At 40.7% G+C, this 19,122-nt stretch overlaps 1 protein-coding gene across 1 annotated transcript in view; it reads right to left on the bottom strand.

Annotated features, from left to right (window-relative positions):
• Positions 1–16,218: 16,218 nt before the first annotated feature.
• Positions 16,219–19,122, bottom strand: part of ADCY8 (adenylate cyclase 8) — a gene marked incomplete at its 5' end in the record, with an annotated part of 62,062 nt that continues 59,158 nt past the window's right edge. The window contains 2 exons of the mRNA XM_029086194.1: positions 16,219–16,792; positions 18,310–18,424. Coding sequence (XP_028942027.1) covers positions 16,305–16,792; positions 18,310–18,424 — 603 coding nt within the window. The remainder of the gene's footprint in view (positions 16,793–18,309; positions 18,425–19,122) is intronic.

Below are 19,122 nucleotides of genomic sequence, written 5' to 3'. Positions count from 1 at the left end.
AGTCAAGGACTTTTCAGCTTCTCATACTGCCCTGCCAATGAGTAGGCTGGGTGTGCATAAGAAGCTGGGAGGGGACACAGCTGGGACAGCTGAACCCAACTGACCAAAGGGATATTCCAGACCATATGACATCATGCTCAGCATATAAAGCTGGGGGAAGAAGAAGGAAGGGGGGGAAACCTTTGGGGTTATGGCATTTGTCTTCCCAACTAAACGTTATGTGTGCTGGAGCCCTGCTTTCCTGGAGGTGGCTGAACATCTGCTTGCCGACGGGGAGTAGTGAATGAATTCCTTGTTTTGCTTTGCTTGCATGTGTGGCTTTTGCTTTACCTGTTACACTGTCTTTATTACTCAGCCCATGAGTTTTCTTTCCCTCATGCCACTGAGGGGGAGTGAGTGAGTGGCTGTGTGATGCTTAGTTGCTGGCTGGGGTTAAACTACAACAGTTCCACAGGGGAATCTGGACAGGCTCTGTCAATGAGCCAAGGCCAACTGAATGAGGTTCAACAAGGCTGAGTGCCAGGTCCTGCACTTCGGTCACAACAACCCCATGCAACACCACAGGCTCAGGGCAGAGTGGTTGGAAAGCTGCCTGGCAGAAAAGGACCTAGGGGTGTTGGTCGACAGACAGCTGAATGTGAGTCAGCAGTATGCCCAGGTGGCCAAGAAGGCCAATGGCATCCTGGCTTTTATCAGAAACGGCCAGCAGGACCAGGGAAGTGATCCTAACCCTGCACTGAGCACTGGTGAGGCCTTACCTTGAGTGCTGGGTTCAGTTTTGGGCCCCTCACTACAAGAAGGACATGGAGGTGCTGGAGCGTGTCCAGAGAAGGGGAATGAAGCTGGTAAAGGGTTTAGAGAACATGTCTTATGAGGAGTGGCTGAAGGAACTGGGGTTGTTCAGCCTGGAGAAAAAGAGGCTGAGGAGAGACCTTATTGTTGTCTACAACTACCTGAAAGGAGGGTGTAGAGAGGTGGGAGTTGGTCTCTTCTCCCAAATAACAAGCAATAGAATGAGAGGAAACAGTCTCAAATTGCACCAGAGGAGGTTTAGATTGGATAGTAGGAAAAAATTTGTCACTGAAAAGGTAACCGAGCATTGGAACAGGCTGCCCAGGGAAGTGGTGGAGTACCCATCCCTGGAGGTATTTATAAGACGTGTAGATGTGGCACTTAGGGACACATGTTAGGTTTATGGTTGTAGTTAATGCTTAAAGGTCTTTTTCAATCTAAGTGATTTTATGATTCTATGATATGTATACACATATATGCATATATTTACACAATAGCTGTGTGTACAGCATATAAAAGTCTATTTATACATATATATATATAAGTATATTCTCCCTCAGCTCATACAAAGAAAAAATGTTTCATGCTGGTTTCATCTGGCCTGAGCAATGATGTATTACAACACGGATAGTTTACACTGGAGCTGTTTTATCATACAGAAATTGGCACTCAAAAAAACCTTCTCTCGTGAAGAAACTGTATGAAACAAAACAAGCTTCTTTTACAGATATCTATCTTCAGTCTAAGTGAATTTAGGTCAGGATATATTTTGGTGAATGAAGCCTTTTATTTTTGTTCTGAATGGACGTTTTGTCTCTTAGCCCACAAGAGGGCAGCAAAGGAAAACGGTTGCCAAAAGACAAGACAAAAACATTCAAGGACATTTAAGCATTTAAGTTTCCTACTGTGTTTAATAAGATGCTGAAAATACCATTGTGTGGGAACTAGGAGAGTTTGTAGAAAGCCACCTGGTGAGAGAAAGAGAGATTTTTTTTTTTAGTGCTCTCCAAGCTTCCCAATCTATTGAGAGCTTAATGAAGTTACTTGCTATTACCTTCAAATATGCTTCTCTGTCATGTGATAACAGCACGGCAGCTAAGGAAGATCTCCTGAGCTCCAGCATCCCCATCTCTATTGCTAATTGCTCTATTCTCAGATTTTAAATGCTGTCCCCCAAACACCTCCCTCCCTTTTTAAATAACTTTCCTTTGCCTGAGGAAACACTGACACAAATGGGGGGGGACAGGGAGGGGAGGGCAATGTTTACACTTGAAAAACAAGCTGGTGACAACAAAACCACCTCACTTTTGGCTGTTTTATCCCAAGATCCCACCTAAGTAATAAAGGAGTTCTGATTTGGAGGGGTTTGTTGTCCAGTAGCCTTACCTAGAGCTATTCAAATAGGAACCAGAGATTTTTAGCTGGTTGGAGTTGCTGGGGGAGTGTCTGTGTGCCACAGTGGCTGTGCTGAATGCAAATAGGGATTTAGTCAAAGAAGCTGTTCTGTGCTGTATTCTACATTTTCATTCATGTGTTCTGCAATCCTGCAGGCAACCAGGGCACCCGCATGTTAATTACCTTTAAAATATACAGAAGACTTTTCCCCATTTTGAATATTTCAGTTTCTAAATAAATGACAAACAGAAGGCAGAGAAAAATGACTTGCATAGGAAAGCAAAGGCATCTTTCCAAGGGCTGTATTAGAGCTTGGATGTGAACTGAAATCTTAGTCATTCTGTAGCCTCAGGACAGTGGTGTTTTCTGCTACCACTATGGCCATACTGTACCTAACAGAAAGTGTGCTCCAAATGACACCAGAACACAAGAGAGATCACACAGGAACAGGTTTGTTTATTCAAAGCAGAATCCCACTCCATGCTGGTTACTTCCAATGAATGCAGTAGAATGAGATGTGAAATGCAGCAACTGACAAGTGTAACCTAAAGCAATACAATTTATCTGAGGCTGAGGACACAGATGAACTATTATTTAAATGATACCCAAGAACTATTAGATCTGGGTGCAAGACCTGGGCATCCCTCCACCATGTGCCTGATTGCCAGAAAAGAAACCTGAGCATCTTCCCCAGGGGAAGCACCGCCATGCACCAACCTGTTGCTCAGATGAAGAAGTGGACCGTGTCTCCACTGCCATCTGTGGTAGATGTGTCCATATGAAGCCAACGTCTTACCTGGGACTGAGGCAACTTTGGTTGGCTGGCGGGTTGCCCTAAAGGAAAATGTAACCTCTATGTGACTCAACCTCCACCACTCTCCCCCCTTTCTTTTTTTTTTTTCCTGCAAAATGGTCTATTTTTGATGTCCTAATGAAGCCCTCCTCCTCAGACTCAAACTAGAAGTGATAACCACTGGGCCTTGTCTGCTGCTACTCATAGACTGACATGGTCACTACAGAGTGTCACGCTTTATGCACAGCAGACTGGGTCCTGTTAGGGACCTGCTTGCAGCTGAAGTTTTCTCAGTACATCTGCCTGGCACCAGGGCACCATGTCTTTATGTGATCTTTATGTCATTCTTCTCTTATGGCTTACTGGGATGGGGTGCATGGTCCTGTCCCGTCAGGGTTGCAGGAATCAACCTCTTCCAGGGCAGGAAGGGTCCTGGCCAAGCCCTGGTTAAAACCAAAAGAGGAGCATACATGGAATACAACCATCCACTCAGTGTAACAGTTTAAAGCAAGGAAAAACAAAATCTTTTCCATGTTAGACAGAACATCTGAAATAGTAAGTACCACTCAGCTCTTCAGAGCTCTAGCAGATGGATGAACTGGGGGTATTTTTTAAGCCAGTGTGCATCTCTCAGCAGTATGCCACTCTCCATTATTCTGAGCTGGAAGAATAATGAAAGAATCAATCAAATCCCCTAACAGTGACAGAAAAGAGACAAAAATCCATGTGAGTCTCTTTTGAGGATCTAAGAGGATTAGACGACTCAGGCAGGAACTCTTCTATAAGGGCTTGTTTATGAGGAGAAAGAAAAGTTTGACAGAAGTGTATGGTCAGTTCAGCAAAGCAGCCTGTAAAAACCTTGTATGCTGTCTGAAGTGACACAACTCAGTTCTTCAGGTCTGGGTTAGGATCAAGGCCTGAAATGAAATTTTGAATCTGATGAACAAGACAAGAAGCAACAAAAAAATTCCTTTGATGCTTGAGCATTTTCATTTCCTTGCCTATTCATCCCGTTTGTGTATTTGGTCACAAACTCTTCAAGACCTTCACTATAGACACACATTCAGAAGCAGCTGGTGAAGTGACTAATACAATCTAGACCCACTCAGGGAGTCTTGTGGAGTCCTGCCATGCTAGTGATGGAGATGAGGGGTATCAAGGAAGCCACCCTTGCTTTAACAGTGTCTTCTGGGGTGCCAGCACCCCACATGAGATTGTAGTATTGCAAGTGCACTGCTGAATACTTCCCTTCATCCACAGAGCAACTGCAGATGGCCCTGTGTCTGATAACATTGGCAAGGGCATTGAAGAGATAATTAACCCAATTTACACCATATGGAGTGGAGTAAAGTGGGTTTCCAACCTTGGCTAGAGACTGTACTACAAATCAACAAAGTATGGTGTAATATAAAAGAAGTGTTAAGATGAATTAGCCAAACAGCTTGGACCTTGCATTTGGTTCGTGGAAGATAATGTTTTGGAGAATATAATGAATAGGGTAGAGTTTTCAGGATTTTCTAGGACAATAACTCCAGTAGAAAGAGTTTTTAATATTTACCTTCTGCTTCAATGTTAGAAAGTGGTGGGCTATGTATTACGCAAAGTGAAACAGCTAAGCAAGTTTTATTTCTCCCAGGTGATTGAGGTGACTTCCCAATGACTCATGTCAAAACAGACTTGACTTTGCAATTGCCAGGGGCTATCAGCAGGCACTCAGTCGGTGGCAGCTGGTACCTTTGTGGGGAACAACAATTTGTTTGTGCAGCTGGAGCGTGGCTGCATTGACTACTGTAGCATCTTGTGTTAGGCATACAGAGATATATAGACTGGATAGCTGCAGTCCTATAAACTTCAGGGCTTACTGAGGTCCAGCAGGGAGAATGATGATGTTCTGGGTGTTATTTCTCACTGTTACTTTGATTCAAGACTTCATGGCACATCTGGCTGCTGTATTGGACAGATACTAAACCAACCCCTGTTCAAGGGTGAAGGGAAACACAGGGAATGCTGGGGGTTGCCAGGAAGAAATCAGGTTAGGAAAGTGCATCTGTTCTCCCTATCCTCTTTCTTCTCATTTCAATTGCTATCTCATACAAAGCATGATGACTTACAATCAAAATCACACATTTCCCAATTGATATGCTAAACCTCTCCTGATTAGTTTGGGCCCTACAGCTGACCTGGAAACCTCAGAAAAGTTATGTGACCTTCTGGGAAACTACTCTGACCTTTGAGCAAAGTCAGATGATTTCCACGTACTTTAATTTGCACTCTAAACTTCCTGCTCAGCTATAAATACAGTAGCATTATATTTTTGGGCATATCTGCATCCTTGCTCCAGGCAGAGGGTTTTAAGCATGAGAAGAACATCAGATGCTTGTTTGTTAGAGGCCCACATGAGTTAAGAGTTCCTTTTAAAAAATGATGCACTGTAGAGAACTGAAAGCAGCTGACCTTTGTACACATTAGCATTCTGTGCTGGTAAAAGAGTGAGTGCTATTTAAGGTTGTCACAGGAAAGTAAGAAAGGACGAAAGTTGTTTATAGCTACCTAAACAATGATTACACAGTAAATGGATCTCACAGAAAATACTGGAAGTATTTCTAATGCTAGTGGTTTTCTTCTGCGAGCAGCATGACAGATTTTCAGATTAATTAGTCTGTGATAGTCAGCAGATGTGATTGTTTTCCAGAGTCATTTTTAAGACAAACCTACTGAAATTCTCTAATTTTCTTTTCAAGCTCCCTGTCTCCAACAGGAGCTCTTCTTGTCTCTTTTTTCTTCTCCCTGTGCCCCCACCCCCTAACTTCTTAGGTGTTTTGGTCTTTATTGACTTAAAACTAAGGTGAGACTTAGAAATGCCTTGGTGTCATGGCAGCTTGTTTTAGATAACGAGGTCTGAGCTTGTCTTTGCCCATGTGCATGTTCTGCCTGCAATTTTGCATCCTTTCTGTTTCTGTACTTGTGGCTCTTTATAGCTTCTATCATTTTGATTATGAGAGCAGCTGTCTTACTAAAAGCGATGGAGGAACTTGCACTGAACTCTAACAAGGGTTCAGGTAATACCAAGTGTGGGAAGTTTAATCTGCTAAATTCATTATATAAGAATGTGTATACAAGTATTTCAGCACTAAACTTGATGTGATGCAGCCACATGCCTTAGCAAACGTCAGGAAAGGTTTCTGTTGTGATCTGATTGCTCTGGAAAAAAAGCTCTTCAACTTTAACAATCCCTAATGTGCTTTGGTAACTACATTCATGAACATCATGCTCTTGAGGGCTTCATTCCAGCAAGAGTATAAGATTCAACATAAAGAGTGCCAAGACTAGTCCCTATAGTGGCCTTTGAATACTGGTAGGATTATGATCATGAGGGAAAGTGGACAGCAAAGATCAGATTAGGAAGAAAATACTAAGTATATAAATAATAAAAAATAGATGGACTAGATGATCTCCAGAGGTCCCTTTCAACCCTTACTGTTCTGTGAAAATTCCCAGATGTGTCTGAGATGCCAGTAGCCATTTTATGCTGTTTGGTTTAAGAAGAAGTGTCTCAGTTGAGCTGGATGGTGCTGCAGAAAAACTTTGGACTCATTCATTCCTATGGTTCTCCAATCCATCTGTGACTGAGATTTGCATCAGCAGAGTAGAGGCCTGAACTGATTAAGGAGTCTTCAGACACAGCTGGGAGGAGTTAGTTTTCCATGAGTGCTTGAAGAAATGCAATGTACATATCACTGAGAAAATTATTTGCTCTCCCCGTGGTTGGAATAGAAACTGCAGGATTTGGTAGACTGACAGGCTTCAGGTCATAGACTAAAAGCAACTGAGGTCAGAAATAAATGCTAATTTTGTGCTGAGCCATAAAACTGTATTATCTAGATTATCTAGCCCTACGTGTTTTCAGTGCACAATAATAAAAATCTTGGTCTGTGCACATAACTCACAGAAGGCCTCTGCCCATTGGCAACGTCCACTTCTCTGTATGCATTACCCCTGTATCTCTTTGTGATGGCTATGTGAAGAGGGTACCTACACAAAAGCAGCTTCTGTCTGGTTTGCAATAAGCAGGCTGGATTTATCCTGAGCAAGGATGCCCTGCTATGGGAGACAAAATTAGTAACTTGGTCAGTTGTGTGTGCTTCATCTGTTTCATCTCTTGAGCCAATAGTTTCATCCTGCCTGCAGGTGCAAAAAGATACTGCTGTGTCATTTATAGTTGTTTCAGGCTTTAAACGCTTTCTTCTTCTTTCAAACAGTAAAAAGTGAGCTTCTGCTGTAGAAATACAATCTTAACGTTGTTAGGTAAATGAATCTAATAAGACAGATTCATGATTCTTCCCTGAGCTCTCACATCTTGAATCTTTTAATCCATCAAAGACAGGGAAAGTGTGAGGAGAGGTTGTAAATAAAGATGTCTGCAAAAAGAACTTTTCCCATAGTTCAGGAGCAACCTTAGGGGACTGTTATAAAGGGCTCTACAGAGACAACTTAGTCTAGTCTGCTGCAGCTTAAACCTCCAACTGGTTAGAAAGCAAGGTCATCGTATTTCAGAACATGTGTTTAGACACAGCAAATACACCACTGACAATCTCCTGAGCTCCACTTGCTGGTGTTTCTTGTGAGTCATGCTGATCTGAGGACATCATTAATGTAGTTATCCAGCAAAGCACTTTCTGATTGTCTTGAAGCAGTTGCTCCTCTGTCTCAAAAATATCATTCAAGCCTGTTAGATGCATTAGGAAAAGACGAAACATCAGAATCTGTGGGATAAGCTACTTAAAGACAGCCAGCTGAAGGGAATCATGGTGCATGGCAATTCAGACACAATTATATGCTTTTATAATTAAAAATTTTAATTTTTTAACAGAGCCTGAGGAGTTTAGGAGCATTAAAGTGTCCTGCCTCCATTTAAATGCTGTTGAAAATGCCTTCCCAAAATAACCCACTTGAAATGCTCATTTCATACCCCTAAGCAGGATGATATGTCTTTAAAAAGTCTGCCCTGCCCTGAAACTATCCCTGGTATGAAATATCTGGTTGGACTCAAAGCAGTTTTAAAAGGCTTGAAGTATGCTGGAAACTGTGCTCCCTTCTCCTGAGGCACCAGAAAAGAGAACAGTGTGATTGGTATGTGCACTGCACTGATACACTATTAATAATGCAAAACAGCAGAGGCTTTTATTCTGCCTTTCCATTGTTACTTTCCAGCACAGATCTCTTGCCTCTGTCATTTGATGGGAACTGCTAATCCAAGTGAGATATTAGGACTTAACTTGTTCTCATCTTGGTAATAGAATTAGGTAACTGTGCAGTTTGGGGAGGGAGGAAAAAATTGTTCTTGTCAGCTTTTGTGAGAAGTTTGAGAAATGCATCATGAATTACAGGTTGCAAATAGGTAATTAGGTTATTTGGAAGATACTTTCTGAGTGTTTGACATGCCTCTCTTTCTTCCCACTGCACAACTTCAGAGGAAGCTTTTATTTCTATTCTTCTTTCACTGCATCCTGTATTTTCTATTCAACAGAGGCTTTTCTGGTTGTGGAATAAAAGTCACCAGGAGCCTTGTCAGGCTGGGTATCTTATGTATGTAGTATCATATGCTTATACAGAAATTACAGGGAGATATCGTGATAAAGAACTACTCTTATATCACTCTTCATCCATTTAACTCAAGGCCACGTTTTTAGTTATAAGGGACAGTATGAACACCCTCATTGTGGCCAAGGTCACTCAACTCAATTGACACAAAGATTTCCTGGGATCTCACTACGTCTTCTGTGAACAGGCTCCTGTTAAGAAAAAAATGCTCTTCTCCAGTGGGTCTTTGAACCCTTACTTAGAATAAATGCAATGGGGAGTTATTGCTCTGAGCACTGGGGTAAGCAAGGAGAAACTGCACAGTGAGAGGTCGTGAGGTGGGAATGGTGGAATGCAATTGGGGAAGTAATTAAATTTCTTTCTTGATGCTTGACTACTGAGTTTTTTGCTAAAATCAATGAAGCAGTTATATAAGTTATAGGAAGCTAAATAGCTTGGTAGAATGTCTGCCAGTGAGCTGAGCCACTGGTTTGTAACGCCTCTGGTGCCTTCCACAAAGGCAGATATATAAAAAAATATGATTTTTCTGGGCTATGAATCAATGCATGAAATGAAAAAGGTTTTCCTTCCTCATCTTCAGTCAGTACTAGCAAGAGCTGTGAAACATTCCCAGAACTGAAGATTTTGCCTTCTTCTGTTTTGCTTGCCAAATTCATAGATTTAGAAAAGAATCTTGAAATATCCAATTTGCCTGTTGGGACTTCACAAATTGTAGAAAGCCTCATTTTTCCCCTATCAGTGGACTCAGACACTTGTACTTGAATAAAGCCTAATTTCCACAAAGGTGTCTATAATCTTGTTTTGAACTCTTCAGGAGATAATAGATTCACTCTTTTTCATGGTAGTTTGTTCCAGTGGTTAATCATGTTTGCTGTCAGAAGTACGTGCTTTATTTCCAAATTGACCTTGTTTAACTTCCCATCATAATTTCTGTTCTGCTTTTCTTCACTAGCTTAAAGAGATTTCAAGAAACTACTATTTTTGTCCCCTGAAAGTATTCATATATTGGAATTAAATCAATTAACTCCAGTGAAGCCTTCATTTTCATAAGCCAAACTGCTTGACTCAGTTCTGCCACTGATTTTTATGAACACAATTCTGTCATCTCTGACAGTCTTGGGGATCACAAGATGGGGTAGCTAAGACTACTACAGAACTGTGAATCAAGGCTGAAAGAGCCTGACATCTGAAATGGACTTGTGTACAAATCAGAAGTTATGACCTTGAACAAAGGTCATGATGGCTGTTGTCTAGATGTAGTGACTTCCATCTCAAAGGAGGAACTCTGGTTGGATACCAGTCTCTGCTCCAAAGACAGATTTAGGGTCTGGTTTTGTTCAGGGTTTTTTGTTTGTTTATTTTTTGGGAGTGGGGGGGGAGGTGTTTGTTTTATTGGTAATTACTTAACCATTGGAAGATGGAGCAAAACCAACTTCTTTCTGACTGTGTTGATGCTAAGTTACAATACCTTCTGACACCCATAAGACATATTCCAGTGTGGGATTAAAAAAAAACCAGAAAAGTGGATAAAAAACAGAAGTTGTGGGGATGCTTTCTGGGCTCTTAAAGAATACAGATAATGATGTGGCTAAGAGTCTGAAAGTGGAGGTTCATATTGCAGCTCCTGCCATCATTTTTTTCTTTCTTATATGTTTGTCGGGTGGTGTTCCACAAGAGACAATACGAGAGCATGGGTTGTTATGCCTGGCCAAGACTGGTTAATGTCAATAATGTCAACTGGTTAATGCTTTTCATGGCAATACAGCTTAAATGTGGAGGCACCAACAAATGTGGACATAAAACCTGTGAAACTGTGCTTGAGGGTCAGTGGATGACACTGGTGCTTTCTGTGGCCACTGTGAGTTTAAAGCTAAAAAGAAAATCTTGACTTTTAAGTGTAAAACTCAAAATAGCTTGTAACTTGTTTCATGGAGAGTTTTTCTGCTTTCCCATCATTCTCAGGCCCATGAAGGCCCTTTTGCTCTTGTCCTCTAGCTCTAAAATTGGTGGGAGGAGAAAGATAGGGTGACTTGGTGGCTGAGGTCTCTTTACAGGCATGCTGCATATGACCTTTCAGATCGTAGAACTGATGGTGGAATACCTCTGGGAGAGAAGAATGATGGAGATCCTTAAGCTGCAATGGACACACAATAAACCTCTGAGAGGGTAAGAAAGCAGTTTGTTGCTTAAGTCAATTTTTAAGTATTGGACATGGGTGTGGTTTTTGTTTCTGAATAAATTCTGAATGGATAAGTCAAACAGAAACTATCAAAACACAGATTTATGTTTGCTCTGTAGGAAGCAGTATATTAAAAAAAACCCAAAAAACAAAACCATAGAAGGATTTGCTGGAAATGCTTCCATGAAAAATTGCCTGCTAACCTCTGTACAATGGTTTCTGAGAGCTAATGGGTCCTGCCAAGTTAATTGACAGGAAAGGGGGAATTTAATGAGGCAGTAGGTGACTGCATACTACAGTGTCAGCTGTGGGACAGAGAGATATTCCCTGTGCCTTCACTACCCTGTGAGTATGTCTGGGAAAACCAAGCTGCTGAGTGGCTGTTACAACAACTTGCAGGTAACTAGGCTGTTAACGAAGAATGAGCTGTAAAGACAGTGTCTTGACTCACCTTGAGGGATGAGTCCTGCTGGGGTCTTCTTCCCAACCTCGTTCAGATGGGAAAAGTGTTAGGCTACAGCTCCCAGCCTGCCCTGGTCTTGCCTTTCTCAGGAACAGGACCACAGGGGAAGGGCTGGTGCCCCTGCAACTCTTGGTCTTACTCATACCAAGTGCGCTGACCCCAGGGACGGGGATGTGACTCCTGACTCCTGGACAGAGCTTTAGAGCATTGTTCTGGGCACATCCAAAGGATGTAATCACTCATCTGAAGCAAAATTACTTGGTGATTTATAGAAACTTGGAAAACTGACAGCCTGTCACAATAGCCTCTGTGAGGAAAGATGAGTAGGAAGAGGTTGTTGTATTTTTATTATTTTATGTAACCAATGAGTTAATTAAAATGATACTTATTATCCTGTTGCTGTGAAAATATCCTTTAGTGTATCCCATGCTACTGCTGCTGGGAGTGGGTTTTGCAATGAAAAACAATTTCACACATATGCCATTTGTTTTAGAACCTTAGATTTTCAGCAAACCACCTGAGATATCTCTTTTTCTCCATGTGGCAACAGTGGTACTTTTTTGTTTTTAAATTTTGCAAGGTTGAAGGAGCCACTGATTTCAAAACCCTCAAAAGGTACGTGGGCTATAAAGCATAGGTATGTTCATTATATCAATATTAATACATTTATCAGCCAGAAAGAAAAAAACACCTTAGGCTGAGAGAGTTCTGGGTCAGAAAGCACATGAGTGGCATTTTATAGGAGATGCTGCATAGCCAGCCCTACACATTGCTGTCATTTTCACACAAAAGAGATGAATAAATCAGTCTCTGAATGGCTCTGCAAGTCTGACAGTCATCACCTAAAAAAGATCTTAGTGAAAAATGGACAGAAAAAAAGATTTTTTTAAAAAAACATTGAGCCTTATCTACTAAAGTTACATAAACCAAGGAAATATTTTATTCTACCAGGAGAGTTAATGAGAGGATTCCTTAAATACTAACTGAACTGCAGTAAGTTTGAAGTGCCTAGAGTTATACATATTGAATTTTTACCCCTTCCCTCCCATGTACCAACTGCTCGACTGTCATATTTTTCCCCTTCTCCAGCAAAACACAGAGTTGGGGAAACCACAAAGGCTTAATCATGCCACTGCCATTGAGCAACAGAAAGAGATTGATGAGGAGGTTAATAAGTTGACTGTGCAATTATAACACTTGCCATGAACTACTGGCGATGGTTAATGTGGTTATTTCCTGCTTCTCTGGTCATTTCACTGTGTGATCGTCAAGTCAGCTCTGGAGCCAGGCTCTCTGCTCCCCGTGTTGCACCTTGAGAGCATGCAGCTACAGGACATTTGGCTATGAGCCACCTTTGCTGTGCTGTGTATTTGTATAAACTCCTTGACTCACTTTGCACTTAGGAAAGGCAGCTGAAGTTCTGCCAATGAGAAAAGGATTAGAAGAGATTTGGGTTTTTTTGCTGTGCTTTTCAAAATGTGCAAATGACTGTGAAGTAATCAGAAATGAACTAAAACTGAGGACAGTGAGTGGCATTTTTCCCTTGGGTGCAAGATCTATTTTTTTTTAATTGCTTTTTTTCTCAGCACACACTTCTAAGTGATATCACACCTATCACAGTGTTCTCAGTCGAGGTAAACTCTTCTGTCTTGAGTCTTAATGTGAGATAAGAGTAGATACCTTGACAGGTATCAGTACCTAACTGTGACTTTCTGGATAGATATTATTAAAATTGGTAAATGGCATAAATTAATCAACACTAAAACCTTTTCAGTGTCCTGTAAACAAGTACTCTTGCTGCAGATATGATATTTACTAGAATATAGGAGTAATTGTTGCAAATATGCACTTGGAGCATTACAGAGTATCGATTTTGGTACAGAAGTATTGTCCAGATAGTCAATATTCCAACTGTTTTAATGATTAAGAATGAATACTTCAAAGCTGGCATAAACTGCCATTGATGTCATTGATTGTACGTTGCTTTTCAGAGCAGAAAGCTGTGGATTTCAGCCTGTTTGTTTACAAAACATTTAAGTCAGCAGAGCTTATGGCATGGAGCTTGTTGGAGGGATGGAGGTACAAATTTCTGAGCAAGCAGCTGGCTGTTGTTCATTTCAGTAGCACACGTTTGTGGAAACAAATAAGGTGATATCAAAGAGTATAGTCAGTTTCTGCCAAGACTTTCTCCTCTTAATGGGGAAAATCTAGGAAAGCTCTCAATATTGGCTGGCTGGTTTGGCCAAGGAGTTACAATATCAAGGCAATTTGCCTGTATTAATCCAGACATGCATGTTTCAAAGGATATTTAACCAGGTGTTTTGGCTTTATAGGTCCTGCTGGTATGAGCAATTCTATCCTATAGGAACAAGAAACACCAAAGATAGAGTTGTGAGGGAAAACTGAATCCCCTAATGGCACCATAAAGTCAGGAAGTAAAACTAAAAGACTGAGAGTATAAATAATAGCTGCTGCTCCACTGAAAACAGATGCTACAATGAGAAATAACATTGCTGAACCTTTAAGGTCATCACACTTGAAAAGGGGACAAACAGTGTAATTGCTGAGTTGACAAATAGCCATCTAGTGTAGACAAATAGTCCTAAGCAGGGATTTACCTGCAGTAGTCACAGGTGAAATTCCCCACTAAAGAATTATGCATAGCAATGAGCTCATTTAGCAAACTCTTTATCTGGTCAACACAGACTCAGGCTTCATTAGCAGACAATTTTACTTGGGAATAGAGTTATGCTAATGGGGATTTTGAGAGGAATAACACAGAAAGCCATCTGTGTCTATGATAAGAAGCAGATTTGGGCCCATGCTAAGGAGCGGTGAAGTTGTCCTCACAGCTCCAGTCTCCAATCCTGTTATCTAGTTAACACCTTCCACTCACTGCTAATTGTCATTACAGAGGTTGGCAGCAGTGGTGAGAATTAGAAAACCAGTTCAGCTGGGATATTAGCAAGAATTAAATGTTTAGAGAACTGGGAGAAGTGAACTCATTCAGCACAGAAATAAGCTGTGAGGGAGAGGACAGCTATCAATGAGCTGTTTAAACCAACCAAAACTTCCTTCTTCAGTGCCTCAAATACCACTGTAAATGTGAAATTAATTTAACTGTTTCAGATGCCAGCTCTACTTTGTCTTCATCTCCTACAATATCAGCACTGGGTTGGGTGAGTGAGTGGCTCAGCTCTCCCTGTGTGGCATAAAAGATGTTATTTGTGGAAATTCAAAGGAGCAATCAATATGGAATGAGAGCTCAGTTACTGGCAGCATCATCACTGAGTGTAACATTTCAGACTGCTCTGCTGTCTGTGCTCAGACTCTTCTTTCAGTGATACAACTTTCTCTGAAATTTATTTGGTCATTTTTATTATTTTCTATTTCTGAAGACAGCATTTAGCTGTTTAAATTTTCCCCCACATACCCATTCACCAGGCTATTTTACAATGAAAAACATTATTTTTGTCTCACTACAATTAAACACTTTCATGTTTTGGTGCTTCATTTGTTAGTAAACAATAATGTGTCATAAAATGTAGGCATCAAGATTTCCTAACCATATTGGCTATCTTTTAAAAATCTGCCTGATCCAGCAGTGATACTCCCAAGCAACCACGGTTTTCAAGAAGAACTGGAAAACAGCCTGCAAAAAACAAGGCCTGTGTTTACAAAGGATCCGTATGTTGCACTGTAGTGATTGTATGAGGTCTCATGTGGAGATTGCTGTGTGATTGCAGGTTCTGTTGCTTCCATCTGTGATCTGCTTTATAGGTAATGTTTACTGAGAGAAACCTAACTCTTTTGGGCATAAAGACTTGATGAGACGTTCATTTGTGCACTTTACAGATCAATGTGAATCATGGTACTGGTGCATATAGAAACCTGGGCTACATATTTACTGTTTCTAGGGTGAAGTTGATTAGCCAAACCCCAAAAAGTTATTATTTTGATGCAGGGCTTGGAACACCTAGGTACGTCATGGTAGCATCCCAGAGGAATGTCTCTGTGCTGGTACACAAATAATTTGGGATATTCTCAGTCTTGGCCTCTTGTCCTTTTGAGACAACTGAGCAGGTGTTTAACAGTGAGCTTTATCTCCTACTGTACTTCAGTATGTACTTATTTTACAGCCTCAGACAACCCTTATTTTGGTGAGAACTCAGACTAGTGATAGTGTTAAGAGCTAAGCTCTGGATATTGACTCCAGAAAATTTTATTATCTCCTTGACTGGACAATAAATTCAGCTGTAGGCTCCAGACACGTCCAAGGTGTAATTCTGTCATCCATTCATAGGTGTCTTGTCCTGATCAAGATATAATAATGAATTTGAGCCCTCCACATGGGACTGACAGATATGACGTAGTGCCTACAGGAGAGCCTTGACCTCCTGGCTTGGGTGCAAGAGTTCAGGTGGATAACAATATGCAATTTATCTGTCTACAATATAGTCATCTGCTTGTGAGGAGGACATCTTAGGCTATTTTAAAAGCCCACAACCAGTGGAATCAATAGAATCAGTGGGTTTGAGGCAATATTCATCTCTTCTCTCATCCAGATCCTTACATCTGGGCAGATAGCACACCTTAAAATTCTTTAGCTGTATTGACTAGCTTTTCCCTGGCTGTTACGGAGACCAGGCAACTAACTTAGATGCGTATAACTCTAAATGAAGGCAACTAAAGGTGAGAAGAGCCTACTCAATCTCCTTATGCCTCTGCTTTCCCCCAAAAAGTATGGAAAGTGTTTCCTACTTTCCCCACCATTAAATCTCTGCACAATTTATGTTCTACAACCCTCCAGTCAGAGGTTTATTTTTGCTCCTTTCTACAGGCAATAGGCACAGCAGAGTGGTGGCCTACAGTTATTATGTCTGGACATTCAGAGGTTAATCACAGCTGGGGGGAGAGATGTTTGGCATCATTTTTTGAAACATAGGAATTTGAATGTCATTGAAATATCACACCAGAAAATAATCACACTTCTTCTAAAAAAAATTAAACCCTTTTTATTTGTATATTTATTTTTATATATAAAAGAAATACAAAAAAAAAGAACACAAACAAAATGCTGATTATGGCAATTCAGTTTTGTCAGCCCCCTCTGCCTGGGCTGCTGCCTCAGATCCACCAGGAGTGAGCAAAGTCCTCCGGTTGTAATGTCCTTTTATTATTCCAGAGTTATTGTTCTCATTAAGGATTTGCTTCTGTTTTTGCCTGTTAAGAGACTGTACAAGTCCTAATACAACAGCTGCTAATGAATACTGTCCAGTCAGTTTTCTTGGTTGTAAGATTAAAGGATTTGGTTGCACTCTTCCTAGAAGAAAATATGTTTTGATTTTTCCTTCCTGTTCACTGATACCTTTGACATAAATCTCTCCTCGATAGTCGAAGGCAAATCCTCGGTCCTTCAGGATCAGATATGTTTCTTCAGGCACTTGTATTCTGTCACTAACACCTGTGCTGTCCATTCGACTTGCTAAATTAACTGTTTTGCCCCAGATATCATATTGGGGTTTCTTAGCACCGATAACTCCTGCTACAACAGAGCCATGGCTAATCCCTATTAAAAAAAAAATAAAAAAAAAAAAAAATTGAGAAGAGGTAACCAGTTAGACAAGAGTGGCTGAAAACCATATTTTTACCTATGAAGCAGATGAAGTCTCATTCAGATACACTTATCTGTAAGTTTAAACAAGGAGTGTATACACAAAGAAAGTAAGAAAACAAAGCCAGGAAAGCTAGAAAATATGAAAAGTGATATCCACAGAGTTATTTTGCAGGATGTTCATCACAGCAGAACAACAGTACTTGCATATCATCTGTATTCTGCACTCTATTGCCAAAGCTCCTGCAAACCAACTCTTAATTAACAGGAAAAATCTCTCTGGAAGGATCTTTCTGGGTCTATACTTGTCGAAGGCAACCTTGTTAGTGATATATAGTAAAGAAATTATATTCTTGTGTTCCATGAAGTGAAAATATTACAGTATTCTACAAAGTTATGGAAAGAGTGTATCTTGTTAAGATTTGTTGCTTAAATTCAAGACAAGCAATAATATAGAAGAGACTATATTTTTTTCTACAGAGTGATTTAGGAATACATTTAGTGATAGTGAGAAGCACATCTTTGGGAAAAAAAGATCTTAGCTTTTTAGATTTTTCTTACAGAATATTTTTTTTCTTTTTTAAATTGGTGGTAGAAATGGTTTCCAAGTACTGTTCATGCTCTATGAAATCTTTGCAAGTGATCCACACTTACTAAGAGTGGATGCATATTCCCTGAGAAATCTTGGGAATTGAGAGCTTTCTGTTCAAAACTGTTAGGAAGTGCAGATCACAGACAGTGATGTTGCGACTCTATGCAGTGAATGATGAATATACTTCAGCTTTTTTATGGTGGGGTTTTCTATAAAGGACATGTGTCTTCTGGGTGAACTATGGTTTTGGCCAGTGATCCAGTCAGCATGAGAAACCACCAGATTTGATCCTGCCATGTGCTATATATTGAGGCCAGCTCTTCATGTCCCATCCTACCAGCCATCCAGGGTACTCCATCCAAGAAAATAGGTTCCTCTCACAGCAATTCAGAGCTGCTGCCACTGGGACAGGTCAGGTCAGAACTGGAATTCAATTTTTGTGTGAAACCAAAGTACTACACACAGGGTTTAGGCCAAGCTACTATTACTCCTTTACTGAAGTAAAATCTAAGGCAGGAAAATTCGTTAGAGACTGTGTAAGTCAGTATCAAGCTTGAGGTTAGGTCTGGGCTCTCCAGTTGACTTTTTGTTTTATACTTAGGTCCTTTTGGCTAGACTTGTTAAAGACAGTAGCTTAGTTATGTAGTCACATTTCACCAAATGTTAGAACTTATGCAGCCTCCAAATCAGGGCTCATATTCTGCAGAGTGGTTTTTATTTCTAACTTTGCTTGGGATGAAGCAAAATTGAAAATGGGGGGTAGAGTATTTGCAGTCTTTTAAATTGTACATGTCCTTGCAATGATCCTGGGGTGCACTTACAGAGTTGGATCCTTGCTGACAAAACAACATTTTAATTCTCATGTTTAAACTATGCTTACCAATACGGAGTTCAAAGTTGTTAAATGAATGCTTGTTGATCTCCTGTATGCTTTCATTCAGAGCTATGGAGAAGTCGGCCAGAGCACACAAATGCCCCCATTTGTCTTCACATTGCTGAGGAGTAAGTTATAAACCAGTATGTTAGAAAGGTTTCGCAATTTGACCAGCTCCCACCCATCCCTACCAAGTGCCAAGTATCTGAATTCGTAAGAACAGTCTCAACATACTAGATCCAAAAGAAGTAGAGTATTATTAATGGTAATATTTCCCAATGATATTACAACACTTGTATACCTAGATACAGAGAAGTTTAGCATGAAGTACCAAAGAAAGTAATTTCTTGTCAATAATCTGACTGGCAGTCATGGGAATAAATAAGGCATGTGAAATCTTTCTAAGGCTAAGAAAGAAAGTATAGAGAGGACTGAGCTAGCTTAGGTGCAAGGGACAAGGTGAGAATCAGGGATGACCCACGTAAGCAAGAAGTAGAGCAAAAGAAATGAGACATAATTTTCCTTTGCTGAAACTGCCACCCAGGAAAAACACCAATTCCAGTGCTCTCGGATGGAATAGTAAGAGGAACAACAGGGTAAACCAGACAACCTGGGACCAGTTAAGTGAGAGAGAAAAGGCTACTCTGTAGCTCATTCATTAATCACCTCTGTTTAGAGCAGTCAAGTCACTCCCTGGTCCTTCCCCTGGGTTCCCTTTCCTATAGGGCAGTCAATATACAGATGGGGAACAGGAGTGCATTTTGGTCTTCCCAGAACACCAACTGAGAGCTGATGGTGGGGCAGAGACTCTCAAGGGAG

Source organism: Antrostomus carolinensis, unplaced genomic scaffold, assembly GCF_000700745.2.
Source record: "Antrostomus carolinensis isolate BGI_N321 unplaced genomic scaffold, ASM70074v2 scaffold3740, whole genome shotgun sequence".
Lineage (NCBI taxonomy): Eukaryota > Metazoa > Chordata > Aves > Caprimulgiformes > Caprimulgidae > Antrostomus > Antrostomus carolinensis.
Note: the sequence above shows the minus strand (reverse complement) of the source record. Positions and strands in the feature narration are given on the sequence as shown.